At 52.1% G+C, this 15834-nt stretch overlaps 1 protein-coding gene across 2 annotated transcripts in view; it reads right to left on the bottom strand.

Annotated features, from left to right (window-relative positions):
• The window catches only part of DPYSL2 (dihydropyrimidinase like 2), a 122494-nt gene that overhangs the window by 17331 nt on the left and 89329 nt on the right, over positions 1–15834 (bottom strand). For both annotated transcript variants that reach the window (XM_090290289.1, XM_090290290.1), the window contains exons 4-8: positions 12612–12776; positions 10020–10081; positions 9421–9501; positions 8806–8874; positions 2359–2479 (exon numbers count right to left, since the gene is read on the bottom strand). In XM_090290289.1, the coding sequence (XP_090146415.1) occupies positions 2359–2479; positions 8806–8874; positions 9421–9501; positions 10020–10081; positions 12612–12776 (498 nt within the window). The remainder of the gene's footprint in view (positions 1–2358; positions 2480–8805; positions 8875–9420; positions 9502–10019; positions 10082–12611; positions 12777–15834) is intronic.

Raw genomic sequence — 15834 nt, 5'->3', positions numbered from 1 at the left:
AGCATGACGTGGGATATTCACATGGATAGTCTGGCCTGACACCGGACACACAACGATAAAAGTGCACCGCTCACCGGCTCCAAGGTTCAGTGCACTCAGCTGCAAAGCCAAACAAAGTACTAAAAGCCCTGCCAGGGCCACCTCCCACAGTTGTTGTGAAGCTCCAACAAGACAGAAAGAGTCTTAGAGCCCACGAAGCCAGCAAGGGTTTCCTGTCCTTCCTCATAAGCACCTGAAAGCACTGGAAATTTCCCAGCAGCTGAGACTCCTCTAAAGCAAGACTTCCAAAGACTAGAGTGAGTGAGAGTTTGAATGTGAGAGTCACCCTGGGTACGTACCATGGTGTGGGCACAGTTGGGACTCACATCTGGAAGGTTCTGAAACAAAGAGACTGAAGTAGTCCCTTCTTCATGTTCATGCTCTACTACTCATACAGGATCAAAGTCCTAAGGACAGCAGAGGGACGTCTTCAGGCACTGAGTCAGATATTGGACCAGGGCTGGTTTGTATAATAACAAACTCCAGCTACATGTCTCCTAATGAGGAAACTGAGGCACAGAAAGGAGAAGGATCTCCAGTGCACCCAGCAGGGCCGGCCCAGAGCCCGGCACTCTGCAACCCAGACCAAGGCCAGTTCCCCCTGCTCTGACCCAGGTTTGGTCAGAGGCCCGACTCCTCCACCCTCCAGTCTGGGCAAGTCAGAGACTGAATGCAAAAACGAGGCATCAGTTTTTAAGTAATATTAAACTGCATGTCTAATCATATTACAATTACATTAAGTGTTTGGCTTTTTGTTTCTTATTATGATCTGGGCACGGTAGTTATTAACACAAATAAAATAAGAAGCACCCTCTCTCCCCCTTTTCAGACACTGTGCCCTGGTCCCCATGCTGTGTGGAAGCAGGAACTGTGACTAACGTTGGGTGCTAGACTGATTCCCGCCTGCTGTATGACACATGGGTGCCTGGGTGACAGAGGGCCCAGGTGACGGAGGGTCACTGCCAGTCATCATCCACAATGTCTCCTAGAGACAATTCACACCCGATTCCGAGCAGATGACATTATTTTAGGTGAATGTCCCTTTATCTCAAAAAGGCAGTCCCTTCCAGCCACCAGGAAGGGACAGGCTTCCAGGAAGACGACAGCGCAGACAGTGCGGCCAACTCGCATTTGCTCTAGAGCCTGCGGACAGCGCCCCAGGGCAGCCCCGCGGAGCAGGGCCAGCCGGCAGTCATCCTCTCTCAGGACCAGTCAGCTCAGTGGTCACAGAGCCGTTTACTCTACATCTTGTCCACATCACCCATCAGTGAAGAAATCCTAGTCCTTATCCCTGTGGATCCCATCCCACAGGGAAGAGGAAACCGAACCAGAGGCCAAACTCCTCCCTTATTAACAGAAAAAGAGGGATGCAGAGAGAGAGAGAAAGGGGTAGGAGACTGAGAAAGAGACCAAGTAGAGATACAGCGACCAGGAGAAAGCGGGACAGAAATAAGAGACAGATGGAGACACAGAGATGAGGAAAGGAACAGAACAAAAAATCAAGAGAAATGGGGAAATACACCACTGGAGAGACCCAGAGAGGAAGGAAAAGTGAAGGGAGAGAAAGACAAAGGGCCCTTTATGACATTCCTGTTCACATCAGGCCGAGAGCCTCCCTCTGAGTTCACAGTGCACGGTCAGGCTCCTGGGCACGAAGCTGCACTCCCAAGCACAGAGCACATGGTGTGATTATCCAAACCCACTGCCAAGGGCAGGTTCCAGCCAGGCTCTGCCGCATCCATAATGGAACAGCCTCCAGAAGCTGCACTTAGTAAATGCATTCCCAAGAACCTTCTCATGGACTCCCAGTAATAGGTGAGCCAGCCTCAGTTAAGAACATATATACGTAATGTACAGGGAGTGACTTGCACATTAGGAGCACTGGACAAGACACATCTGCAGCAACATGCCCCACCTCATGCCCCCACTGGCTCTCTTATCCAGCGGAAATCACTACCAGTCACAAACGGAAAGGAATTTTGCAATAGAAGTTCCCCAGGACGATCCTGCAGATGAACTGCTGTCATCTGTGCATGTGCCTGGTTTATTTAGACTGCATCAGATTAAACCCAGCCTTGCTGCAGAGGGGGCCGGAGGGAATGTGCCTCCCACCCACTCTCTGCTGCATACGGCTCTGAATAGACACGAGCAAGGCCGCAGGGTGGGACAGCAGGAGAAACTGGAGCTGCCTGCCTCGCTCAGCTGTAATTAGGTTAATGCTGGAACATGGTGACAGCAGACCACTTGGCATGAGAGCCTGGAAAAGGAGCCTTCCTCCCTCCCGAACCTGCCTGCAGGCAGACGGCCGGGAGCGCTTACCCTTTTTCCGGGCCTGGGCGATGACTTCAGCAGCGCTCTTGCTCATCACCTTGGTGATGTACAGGGGGCAGTTGGTCTGATTGGCGATGGTAATTGAACGATTCACGGCTTCGGCCTCAACCTACAGAAGAGCACCTGAAAGTGAGAACTGTCCCACTCCATGAGCCCACCTTTCCCCTCCACCCCACAGGAAAGGCTAAGGTTAATGGGAGAGCCCTGTGCCCCCAAGGTTCTACTCTGAGTGGCATGACAGAAGGGGTGTGTCCTGCCCTATGTCACTCCATATTAATTGAAGTCAGGAGGCATTCCTTCCTGGCCCCTCTGAGTGTGGTCACCAGGCCTGCGAAGGCAGCATCAGCCTGGAGTCTCTAAGAAATGCAGGTTCTTGGGCCCTGCCCCATATCCACAGGATCAGTACCTCTTGGAGGTGGGACCCCGAAAAATGGGCCTTAACAACTGTAGGTGGTTTTTATGCTTGCTAATGTTTGAGAACCACCACGCACAAACACACTGTCTCCAGTTTGCGTGCATTCACTCCAGATGCATGGTCTTGAGCCAAGGCCTTCCGAGAGTGATCCTTTGTGCTGTGCTTCTGTCCCACACCCACAGAGGAAGCCTGCCCAGCCCAAGGACAGTGCAACCTCACAAGGCTCAGGGAATGGAGCTGCAGCATTTGTGCAAACCAAAGGCCCTCTGTGTGTCAACACGGCCAGCCAAAGACTGGTACGACCTTCAGCACGAGATGGGAAAGAGCTGCCTTAATTAATAATCTGATTCTTTAAACCCGATGTGACAATGGATGAGATTTCAAAGACCCCATGTGCTGTCTGCTAAACACCTGATCAGGTAAAACTACTTAGAACAAGTTATATATTAGAGAAATCAGCCATGTGTGCTTAGAATGGGCAACTGGATGAGCAAGTAAAACTGTGGTATGACAAGTCTGAAAAAGACTTTTGCTCCTTCCCAAATCCTGGGAAAAGGATGTGGCCTCAACTCCTTGAGGCAAGAGGCCAGGGTCTTGCTCAGTTTTTTGTATCCTCCATTGCCTGCCCACCATCAATAGTCCCCAGTGTAATGCCTGGTACACAGCAGGTGCTCAAATATGTTTACTGCACAAATAAATGACTTCATTTTATGTTAATGGCTAAAGCTAGGCTGTTCCAGAGAGAGCTGTGATTTTTCACAAGAAATGACATAACTCCTAACTGAATCATCTTAGCCACCAAGTCTCTGCAGGAGCTTGGCCAAGAGCTGAAGTTCTATAATTACATTAACTGGTAATCTAATTTAATAAACTAAGACAACTTCATTCACATTTGCCCTTTCAGGCATCAAATATGTGAAGAGAGATGTCCAGAAATCCAAAGGCAAACCAAATGGCTCTTGAAAAAGTTCATTAAACATCCAAATGTTTTTAATTCCTGGAATAGCTAAACAATCAGCTGCCTCTCTCTCCTCAGCCCCAGTTACAAGCAAAGTGCCTCTGGCCCAGGCAGCACAGAGGGCATATGTCCTGCGTCTCCATCGCGGTCACCCCAGAAGTTCACAGAGTGAAGAGTAATAAGGTCTCTGCTAGAATCCTCATCACTTCCCAGGGGTGCCAGAGACCCCCAAGTTACTGTCCCAACCCAGACACTTTGAAAGAGAACAGAGGCACTATTCATAACTGCGTGAGAGCCACGGGTAGGGACTGGACTGTCCTCAGAGAACTGGCATGTGTAATCATTCTAATTAGGGAGCAAACGGAGCACAAGGGCCAGTTCTAGTGGGACCTACCCCAGAGGACTGGGTCCTGGGAAGATTCTGGTCCCAGGGTCCTGTCTGGCTTCACTCACCCGTGTGAGGTTCCGACCCCTCACCTCCACCAGCCCTGCATGGCCTGGAGTGAAGGTAGAGCCACACTGTGAGGTTACCTTGTGGAGAAAGGTCATTTAAAGCCCCACTCTACCGGCTGCACCCAGAACCATGGAAGGATCACATTTTACCCTTCTGTGAGTATAAGTGTGTGCCTGTGACATACAGCATACACTGTCTTACACACAGTGAGCTCTGCCTTAAATACTACTGCTTTAGACCGTTATGAAAAGTGTTACAGTTAAAAATAAAAACGTTCATTTGCCTCATTATAGAGCTCTTGGGGTTTTGGCAGTCATCTAGCCCTGCTTTCTGATTTTAAAGACGAGGTACCACAAGATCCAGAGAGGAGAGAAAACCGTACAGGAACACAAGAAGTGTCAGCTCACACACCAGTGTCAGATACACGCACCGGCCCTGGGACACACAGCCGTGCGGGCACACACAGCAGTGTGGGCACACACACCGGCCCTGGGACACACAGCAGTGCGGGCACACACACCGGCCCTGGGACACACACCGGCCCTGGGACACACAGCAGTGCGGGCACACACACCGGCCCTGGGACACACAGCCGTGCGGGCACACACACCGGCCCTGGGACACACAGCCGTGCGGGCACACACAGCAGTGCGGGCACACACCCCGGCCCTGGGACACACAGCAGTGCGGGCACACACACCGGCCCTGGGACACACACCGGCCCTGGGACACACAGCAGTGTGGGCACACACACCGGCCCTGGGACACACAGCAGTGCGGGCACACACCCCGGCCCTGGGACACACAGCAGTGCGGGCACACACACCGGCCCTGGGACACACAGCCGTGCGGGCACACACAGCAGTGCGGGCACACACCCCGGCCCTGGGACACACAGCCGTGGGGGCACACACAGCAGTGCGGGCACACACCCCGGCCCTGGGACACACAGCAGTGCGGGCACACACACCGGCCCTGGGACACACAGCAGTGTGGGCACACACACCGGCCCTGGGACACACAGCAGTGTGGGCACACACACCGGCCCTGGGACACACAGCAGTGTGGGCACACACCCCGGCCCTGGGACACACAGCAGTGCGGGCACACACACCGGCCCTGGGACACACACCGGCCCTGGGACACACAGCAGTGTGGGCACACACACCGGCCCTGGGACACACAGCAGTGCGGGCACACACACCGGCCCTGGGACACACAGCAGTGCGGGCACACACACCGGCCCTGGGACACACAGCCGTGGGGGCACAAACAGCAGTGCGGGCACACACCCCGGCCCTGGGACACACAGCAGTGCGGGCACACACACCGGCCCTGGGACACACAGCAGTGTGGGCACACACACCGGCCCTGGGACACACACCGGCCCTGGGACACACAGCAGTGTGGGCACACACACCGGCCCTGGGACACACAGCAGTGTGGGCACCCACCCCGGCCCTGGGACACACAGCAGTGCGGGCACACACACCGGCCCTGGGACACACACCGGCCCTGGGACACACAGCAGTGTGGGCACACACACCGGCCCTGGGACACACAGCAGTGCGGGCACACACACCGGCCCTGGGACACACAGCAGTGCGGGCACACACACCGGCCCTGGGACACACAGCCGTGGGGGCACACACAGCAGTGCGGGCACACACCCCGGCCCTGGGACACACAGCAGTGCGGGCACACACACCGGCCCTGGGACACACAGTCGTGCGGGCACACACAGCAGTGCGGGCACACACCCCGGCCCTGGGACACACAGCAGTGCGGGCACACACACCGGCCCTGGGACACACAGCCGTGCGGGCACACACAGCAGTGCGGGCACACACCCCGGCCCTGGGACACACAGCCGTGCGGGCACACACAGCAGTGCGGGCACACACCCCGGCCCTGGGACACACTGCAGTGCGGGCACACACACCGGCCCTGGGACACACAGCCGTGCGGGCACACACCCCGGCCCTGGGACACACAGCAGTGCGGGCACACACACCGGCCCTGGGACACACAGCAGTGCGGGCACACACACCGGCCCTGGGACACATAGCAGTGCGGGCACACACACCGGCCCTGGGACACACAGCCGTGCGGGCACACACAGCAGTGCAGGCACACACACCGGCCCTGGGACACATAGCAGTGCGGGCACACACAGCAGTGCGGGCACACACACCGGCCCTGGGACACACAGCAGTGCGGGCACACACACCGGCCCTGGGACACACAGCAGTGCGGGCACACACACCGGCCCTGGGACACACAGCAGTGCGGGCACACACACCGGCCCTGGGACACACAGCAGTGCGGGCACACACACCGGTCCTGGGACACACAGCAGTGCGAGCACACACACCGGCCCTGGGACACACAGCCGTGCGGGCACACACAGCAGTGCAGGAACACACACCAGCACTGGGACACCCATGCCCTTTATGGCTCAGCCCCCTATATCCCCCGTCTGCCGATACAGTCTTAGGCTGTAAGTCACTCAGAACCCTGTCACCCTGATCCGACCTAGCCACTTTCCATGTCCCCCTTTCCTCTTCAGAAGGGTCCACTTTCTCATTCACCTGGCTGCCCCCACGGGGCCTGTCACCCGAGTGCTCAGCACCATTGAGGGAGAGGTGGGTTCTAGACTTCTGCATCTCTGTGCCTCCCTTAGTACCTTTTCAGCTGCAAACTCGGGAAACCTGCCAGCAGCCTCCCAGCTGGGTCCAAAAGAGCTGCAGAGAGTGGCGGGGAATGTCCCGTGTGGTTCCAGAGGGAGTGAGGGTGATGAGGAATTCTTCACTGAGAAGGAACTTCCTGACGGCCTTGTAGGAAGGAGTGACTGGGAAATGTCCACAGCTGGGTGCAGCATGGGGCTCCCCACAGCTAATGCAGGGGCCTCAGGAAGCCCCCTTCAGCCTCCCTCCCCCTTGTGCTGGCTCCGGCTCACACCTCCAGCTGTTCAGCACGCATGAGGAAGCTGGATGGTCATGAAAGGACCTCTGTCCCATGGCCTGGAGAAGAACATACATGCTGAAAATGTAATAGCTTCTGCCCTTTCAGGTGGGGAAAGGAAAATGTCCTCAGGGACTCAGATGGTGCTGACGGTGCCCTGGTGTGTGTGTCTGTATTTCTGTGACTGCTTGTGCCTCCGTATCTGTAACTCTGCCTGTCTCTCTCTGTACGTCTGCGTGTGTGACTCTGCATGTGTGTGTCTATGTTTCTCTGTGTGTGTCTGTGTGCATGTCTGTATCTATCTATATGTCTGTTTGTATCTATGTGTATGTATGCGCGTGTCTGTATCTGTTTCTGTTTGTGGCTGTATCTATATGTGTCTGTATACATGTCTGTATCTGTGTGTGTCTGTACCCATGTCTGTGTGTGCCTGCATCTAAGTGTGTGACTGTGTGTGTGTGACTCTGAGAGTGTGTTTGCAGCAGGGAGGGCGGGACAAGGACGTGTAAGCCCTCAGTGTAAGACACTGCCAGTAGCTCCCTCCTCTACTTTTTCTGCCTCACATTCTTTCTGCTTTTCCAGCCTCACCTCTGCCCCAAAGCCTGAGAAAAGAGGGCGGGGACGCCATGCTGCCGTGACGGCACCTCCGATTCAGCCCTTGTAAATCCATTTTCTTCTGGGGGAGCAGACCCTGCACCCACAAGCCCTAACGTGTACACGTCCTGATTCAGTGGGAACATCCCAGGTCTAAAGTTCTAAGATTTGGGGGCCCTGCTCCCATTCACACTCCCCTTGCCAAGCATCTCTCTCCACCTGTTTCTGGGGAAAAAATTCCCAATTTTAGGCCAACATTCAGTTGCTTGATGATTTTATCTGCCCTCCTCTGTACCTGCCCCTTACCCATCACTTTATTTTCAGTAAAGAGAAAGTCTGTTCATTTCTAGGAGATTCCCCAGTATCCTCTTTGCCCAGAACCACCAGGTCCTCAAACGCCTGAATTTGAACCTTTTTTTAATGAGCCAGCTCTGGAGAAGCAATGAAAGGTCACAAATTCTGCTCTAAAAAAACAGATTCTGCGCCACGTACCATGTGGGCACCACCCCCCTGTAACTCGCAAGCTTCACCATCCAAGTCAGCAACTTCAATCTCTGTGCCCACAAGGCCCCTGCTCTTAACTTTCCCGCCCCGTTGGGAAAGATTCTGTCTACCAAACCCTGCTGATTACCCTGTGTAGACTTACCATGGGAAAATGTACAATTCCCTTATGCTTTTTAGACATTGAGAAGAGTTTTTAGATACCCATGACTATATTTCAGTGACTGGTGAGATTCTGAAGGCCCCCAGGTATGAACCATGGAACCCAAATTGCAGGATGTTGATATAAAGCTGTCCGTGTTTCCCCAAGAAAGGGCTGGGGAATCAGAGATGGAGAGAGGCGTCTTCAAGCTAAACAAGCATGCTGCTGTACCCCGTGGCTCAGTCTAACCTTTGCTTTGCCTGAGTAGCACATGCAGGTAACCTGTGGCTTCCCAGAGGTACCTAAATCCACATCTGAGAAGCCCGATCTCGATAGGCAGGAGAGGGGAGTTCTGCGTGGCTCTGGCAGCCCAGGGAAACGAGGGACGTGCATGCCATTCAGCTCACCTCCTCAGGCCGGCTCAGCACATGTCCCTCCGGGCCTGTGATGCCCAGGTCCAGGATCCGCTGCTGCTCCTGCAACAGTGAAAGAAAGTCAGGTTGTTGGGGAGCACTGTGTATGTGTGTGTGTCTGTGTATGACTTCAGGGGGCTCTGACTGCCAGGAGCCTGCGTAAAAGTAACTCAGGCAAGACAAAAATGGTGCTGCTGACCACTTGGCCCTCCTCCCAAGACCCCATGAGAGGAGGGCTCATGGCCCTGTTCCCAGTCCTGCCTGGGCTACGGCAGATTAACCCCAGCCTCCCAAACACATGCAGTGGCTCCCCCGAGGTGCCGCAGTGTGAACTGTGTGTGGGAGTCCACGCCCCACCCCACACAGGCAGCTGTGTCTCAGCAGCAAGAGGAACAACGCCTCTGTGGAAGGGGGCAGGCTACGTGTCCTACAGAACACAGGAGGTTCCTGTGTCACACATGGTCAATGACTGTCGCACAGCACCCGAGGGGTCCCATCAGGCCCCCCTGCCTTTCCACCTGGAGTTGTTACAGAGGTTGTCCCTTTCTTGAGCCTGCCCCCTGCCCTATGGGTCATGTAGAAGGAAATGATGGACAGGAAGGCCAGCACCTCTGCGATGATGTCGCCGTTCTCTGCGTGCACCTGTGCTATCGCGCCGATATCCCGGATCACGCTCAGCACTTCATAGATCTGTGAAGAGGGAGTTAGGATCAGAGATGGGGACTTCCATCTTCTTTTCACAATACAGCCCTCTCCCTGTGGCCTCAGGGATCAGAACCAGCACCCTCTCCTGCAGCTTCTGCTGCTTCTACAAGTTTTGTTATTTTTTTTTAACGTGCTCTGAGGGCAATGTTTCTGGCAAAGTGGGGCAGAGCAGAACCTCTCAGACGTTCACCAAGGCAGGGTAACCTCAGAGGATGTGGACTGGGGGTGAGAAGCTAAGGGCAGCTCACAGGGGCACCAGGCCCTGAGTGCACCTCTCAGCAACACGGTCCCACAGCAGGCTGGCTCCAGAGCCTGGCAGAGCGCCAGACCTGGGTGCTGGACTCATGGCCTCCCCAAAGGTAAGGGTCAATCAAAGACTATCCACGAGCCATTTCCCTGGAAGCTAAGAGATGTGCATGCTCTGGGGGCAGCTTTCAAGATGACAGCAGTGGCCCGAGTGTCCCAATGCCAGGGAACCGTTCAGAAAAGCCACCTTTTTTTACCTGGGAATCTGTTAGCTGGAAACGATCTTTGAAAGCCATGTACACGAGGAAGGAATTTACCCCTGGAAGGACAGACAAGATAAAATGCATGACTATAACAGATAATCCAAATAATCTGGAAGAGAATAAAAAACTTACAATACCATGTACATGTGAGTGTATACAAGGTGGGGCAAAAGAAGGTTTACAGTTGTTCATATGAAAAAGAGACATGCAAGTTATGATCACTTCATTGTTACAATAGCTTTATTAAGTATTTTGTATACTCACAACTGTAAATCTACTTTTGCCCCACCCTGTATTACAGAGACAGAAAGATAGATGGAGACAGAAAAAATGATAAAGCAAGTGGGATAAAATATAAACAACTGGTAAACCTGGGACTAGGGTGCAGAAGTTCTTTTTAGTAGTCATACAATTTTCCTCTAAGTTTAAAACAATATCAAAATTAAAAGTTGCTGTTATTTGTACACCCATACAAGTACATAGCAGCATTACTCACAACACCAAAAAGTGGAAGCAACCCAGGTATCCACTGACAGATGAATGGAGACACAAAATGTGGCAGAGCTATCTAAAGGAGCTATAAGGAGATTGACACGGCATAGATCGACCCTAAGAACACTATGCGCCGTGAAACAAGCTGGTCACAAAAGGACGAATACTGTAGGATTCGACATATAGGTCAAATTCATAGAGACAGAAAGTAGAATGGTCATGGCCAGGGGCTGTGGGGAGGGGAGTGGGGAATCATTATTTAATGGATAGGGAGTTTCAACATGGAAAGATGAGAAGTTCTAGAGATGGACGGTGGGGATGGTTGCTCAACAATGTGAGTGTGTTTAATGCCACCGAACTGTACGCTTACAATGGTTAAGACAGTAAATTTTACTTTATGCTGTATTTTATTGCAATTAAAAGTTAAAAATTAAACACGAAAGTTTCCTCCAACTATTGTGACTTTAATGAGAAAATGGATTAGATAATCCTGTTGATGATGATCTATAATAAAAGATTTTTGGTAAACAGACTGTCCTCCATAATAATTTTTTTTTCATCTTTTGTTTTTTTGTTTGTTTGTTTTAAGATTTTATTTACTTATTTTTAGAGAGAGGGAAAGGGAGGAAGAAAGAGGAGAGAAACATAAGTGTGTGGTTGTCTCTTATGTGCCCCGAACTGGGGACCTGGCCTGCAACCCAGGCATGCGCCTTGACTGGGAATCAAACCAGTGACCCTTTGGTTTGCAGGCTGGTGCCGAATCCACTGAGCCACACTAGCCTGGGCTATTTGTGTTTTTTAATAGTTCATTTTTTATTGTATTTTTTCCACTTCTCCTTAAGAAAAGGTCCATGAGTGTGACAAGAATGTACTACAATTCTCTTTCAGGCATTCTGGAGTTCACGCCTCCCTACCCTACCTCCATCACAATGGTAAACAATTGTACTGAAAACCTCCTCAAACTTAATTCAAGCCATTGGGGATGCTGGAAGCTGCCTAAATTCAAGCCTCAGGACACCTCAGCCCTTTTCTGTTGCCAGGCAACAGTTTCTATGGTAATCCTCTTGGCTGATTTAGAGTAGATTCATTTAGGTATCAAAAGTTAAATCTCAATATTCTCAAAAAGCAAGAAAGATCAACGGTTAGCTACTCTCTTTTATGTTAGACCTTCGTGCTGGAAAGAATCTTAGGATATCTCATACAATACCCTCCTGTGAGGGACTTTTAAAAAAATTGAGACTCAGAAAATTTGAGTGATTTGCTCAAGGTCATACAGCTAGTTTGTGGGAGAGCAAAGCAATAAACCCAAGGGTCTAGATTTGTATTGTGGGCTTTTGCTATCTCATCTCTGGATATCTATACATCTATGCCTCGCAATTTCCCTCCTGCCATTTCACTCACAGCTCATGGGACCTCTGCGCCTGAAGTCTCCACACCCGAAAGTAACCGGTGCTTCCCTGACAGTTGAGATCCAGTGAGGTCTCCAATAGGACCCAGGACTCAAGTCAAGTCTGTACCCAAGTTCAAGGGGACCCTGGAAGATGATGTTCTTTGGAAATACCACACAAAAAACCCCCAAGGTTCCTGTGGACAGGAAGGTCCCAGAAGCACCTCGAGGTTCTCAAGAACCCCCCAACCCCCCAGCCATCTTGGAAATCTTTCAGAGCCCAGTGCCTGGAATCCTGTTCCTCAAAATCGTCCTCTGGGCCAAGAGACCACTCAGGTTCTCCCTCAAATCTGTGCTGGTTCTTCTGAGTTTGCAGCAAGAAGCAGCCCGAGTCCCCTCGTCCAGGTCCTGGGCACTCTCCTATGACTGCCCAGGATCCTCACTGAGATGTGCACTGTCACCCTCTGAGGGCCAGTCACCGGGCAGCCTCAAGCCCCCAACTCGGCTGGGGCACGCGGTTCCCTCAAACCCGTAAGCTGCAAGCAGGTGTGGTATCAGAAGAGGTCCCTGGAACAAGGCTCGGGTTCTCATATCAACGAAAGCTCCTGCCGCTGCCCTGGGCCAGCCACCGGCAACCAGCCGAAGCCCTCGCTCCTTGCAGGCCGGGGGATGGGGCCCAAAAAGACCTACGGGTCACTGCCACCTACCATGGTCCTTCACCAGGGCCTCCATCTCCTCTTGGATGCCCTTGTGCCACTCGGTGATGTCCACGTGCAGAGAGTAGTCACAGCAGGACTTGCTGTCCGCCCATTCCCTCCACTGGTCGAAGGCAGCCAGCAGGCTTGTCCCAGGCTCCGGCACCACATGATCAACTGGAGAAGAACAGACATTTGTTGTCATCAACAACAGCCTCGAGGGCTGCAGGCCAACAGCTGCTTTCCCATTTCAACCCTGAACAGGCCTCCTTGTTTCAAAGGCAGATGGGGATCTCTGCAACCAGCCTCTGAGAAGCCACTTAAAGCAGCAGAGTGCCGAAGAGAGAGAAGGCAGAACCTTGGCGTGGCACGGCCACTCCAGTGAAACCGTGCAGGGCCTGCCCAGATCAATTTCCCAGCTCAGAGGCCCTGAAAGTACCAACCTTGGGCACAGTTCTTAGACAATGAGTCATTATGGACAATGGCCGTGTCAAATGGCCAACCAGAGCTGCCAAACCCCTTCTTGTGCTGATACCTGTTTGTGAGACGCCCCCCAGCAGCTGGCGAGGAACTTGAAGATGCTGGACCCCGGCCATGCAGACTGGGCCTTTTAAAAGATCCCTGCATATCCACTCTCTCATCACCACTCAGATTTCTGCAGCATAATGCCACTTTGTAAATTAAGGGACAGCTTTCATCATAAGAGTTCAAAGCGCTTTAAAAAACTGTGGTCCTTGTTACATTACTATTGAGCTCAGCCGATATGGAGACAGGACTGGAGTCAGACTGACCAGAGGTTTTGGGTAAGCTACTTAATCTCCACTACCCAAGTTTCGGTGTGGTTTAAATAGGGATATTGCCTACCACATATATTTGTCACGAGGATTAAATGAGACAGCATATCAACCTTAAGTCACTCCCCTATTTAAATCCGCCAATTACTTCCCCTTGCTCTTCAGATAAAGATTCAAGACCCTGACAAGCTCTAGCCTGCCTAGTGTGGCCCCTGACTACCTCTGCACATCACCTTGGACCATCGCCCCCTCGCACCCTGCCTTCCAAACATATGAGCTGCCTTCCCCATTCTACACCATCAACCTGCTCCACTCTGCACTAGGGCCTTTGCCCGTGCTGTCTCTCCTGGGTCATGGAGAGTGCTCATCCAGTTACCATGGCAACAGGAAGTTGACCAAAACTATTACTACTCATTTCCACACAGAGATACTAAATTGCAAGCTGAAAGGACTTGACCAGGGTCAAATAAAACTTGTGCAAACAAAAGAGATAAAACCCAGGACTCTTGGAGCCCTGAAGCAATTCTTCTACATAAAATATTTCATTTTCTACACTTAGGTAAGCAGTTCTCAGCTAAGAAATGCCAGCCCAGGCAATGCTAGATAGAGAGCTCAGGTTTCTGAAATGGATCAAATCTTGCAGATGCTGCTAGACTGGAATCAACTGAGCTGGGCTGTGTAAGTCTCAAGAAGGTAGGCATCTAAGCTGAATATTCTTGTGACAAAATTTACTCTTTATAAGTAGTATATGTAATTAAGTGGGTACAGACATAGCTGGTACTGTAATATAATGTTGTCTAGTGAAAGCAGCGAAGATGTGTGTACTTCCAGTACAAGTCTGTTCCATCAGTAAAATGCTAACACAGAAATCCTGACAGAACAACTCCAGTATCTCTTCTGAAATTGCATTCCCCCACTTGGGGGGTCACGGCAGGAGCAACCCCAGTTCAGATAGAATCTCCTTGTCACACCCCATGCCCCTGGCTTAATCTCTAGCCCCCCTTCCAAACCACTCTTCCCAAGGAGCCAGACAGACCCTTTAACCTTTCATCAGACGCTGTCATTCCCTGATTAAATTCTTCTGTATCTGGCCACCATCTTCACAGTCAAATGCAAACTCCTCCTCAGGGTCCCGTGGGTGCAGTTCCGGCTCATGTCCCTCACATGCTCTCTGCCACCTGTCCTCGCCCAGCTCACCACCATCAAGGCCGCCCAGCTGATTTTCAGCCTTTGACCTTCCCAACCCCTCCCAACCTCCAGGCCTTTCACAAGCAGCACCCTTTCTCCGGAAAGCCATTCCCCTGGCTCTTTACTTGGGCAGCTTCTCCAGGCATCTTCTCTGCCTCCTTCTCATGGGCTAAGTGCCACCATCCCAGGGCCCCAGCCCCGGGCCCCGGGCCCATTTGCAGTCATTTCTGTATCGGTTTCCCCAATTTACTACCTAACCCCCACTAGGAAGCACACACCTTCACAGCAGGGAGTAAGTGCCTACAAGCAGTAAGTGCTCAGTAAAGGTTTCCAACAAACAAAGGACTGTTCTCTTCTGGATCACCCTCCACCTGCAAGACCAGGTCAACCACAGGTGTTCTCCTGGAAACACAACCAGATTCTCCTGCTTGATCCTGGGGATATGAAATTATCTCAGGAGCTTACTAACACACAGGTCCCTGGCCATCACCCCCTGGGTTTCAGACTCCATAGGTGTGCACTGGGAGCTGAGAATCTGCATTTTTAATAAGCTCCCTGGGAGCCAATGAGTCTGCCTTGGACCACTTGACTGTAACTAAACTCGATTCACTTGTGCAGGTTGACTACACAACACCATTACCACTTACAAAAATGATCCGGTGCCGTGGCTGCAACGATGGCTTCCCTCCATACCCACAAACAGCTCCTATAGTGGTGAACTGCTGAAAACTCAGGACACGGACAATGCCGAGGGCTTTGGAAAAATAAACATGTTTCCTCCAGGAGCTCATGACACTCAGAAACATGTCCAAGAAAAGCTCCCACATGTTTTCCCACAGTTCTCTTTCCCTAGATGCTCTCCTGGGAAGAGCTGCCCTGGGGAACAGGGCAGAATGTCACTCTCTTCCGGAGGAGCAGATTCCCCACCGAGGACACAAGCCTAAACTGACTTGCACAAAGTCACAGGCCTTTCCTCAGGGTACACTCCTAAGCTATCTGTCCCTGCAGGAGCCTGGCTTTTGCCTGCAGCCAACTCCTCTCCAATTGTGTAAGATGTGAGGGATAGCTGTCAACCCAGCCTTTTGCCTGGCAGTGAAAAGAAGATGGACCTGGAGCTCATTGGGCCCCAAGTTCTGATTCTGGTCTTGCTGCAGCACCCTCTTCCTGCACATAATGTCTCTGGGAACTCCATTTCTTCTCGTATAAAAAATGGGTGTGAAACCATGGTGCAGGGCTGCAGGAAGTTTAAGACA

The sequence above is a fragment of the Furipterus horrens genome, unplaced genomic scaffold (assembly GCF_987537825.1).
Source record: "Furipterus horrens unplaced genomic scaffold, mFurHor1.1.pri manual_scaffold_10, whole genome shotgun sequence".
In the NCBI taxonomy this organism is placed as follows: domain Eukaryota; kingdom Metazoa; phylum Chordata; class Mammalia; order Chiroptera; family Furipteridae; genus Furipterus; species Furipterus horrens.
The sequence above is the reverse complement of the archived record's forward strand: the minus strand, read 5'-3'. Positions and strand labels throughout refer to the sequence as shown.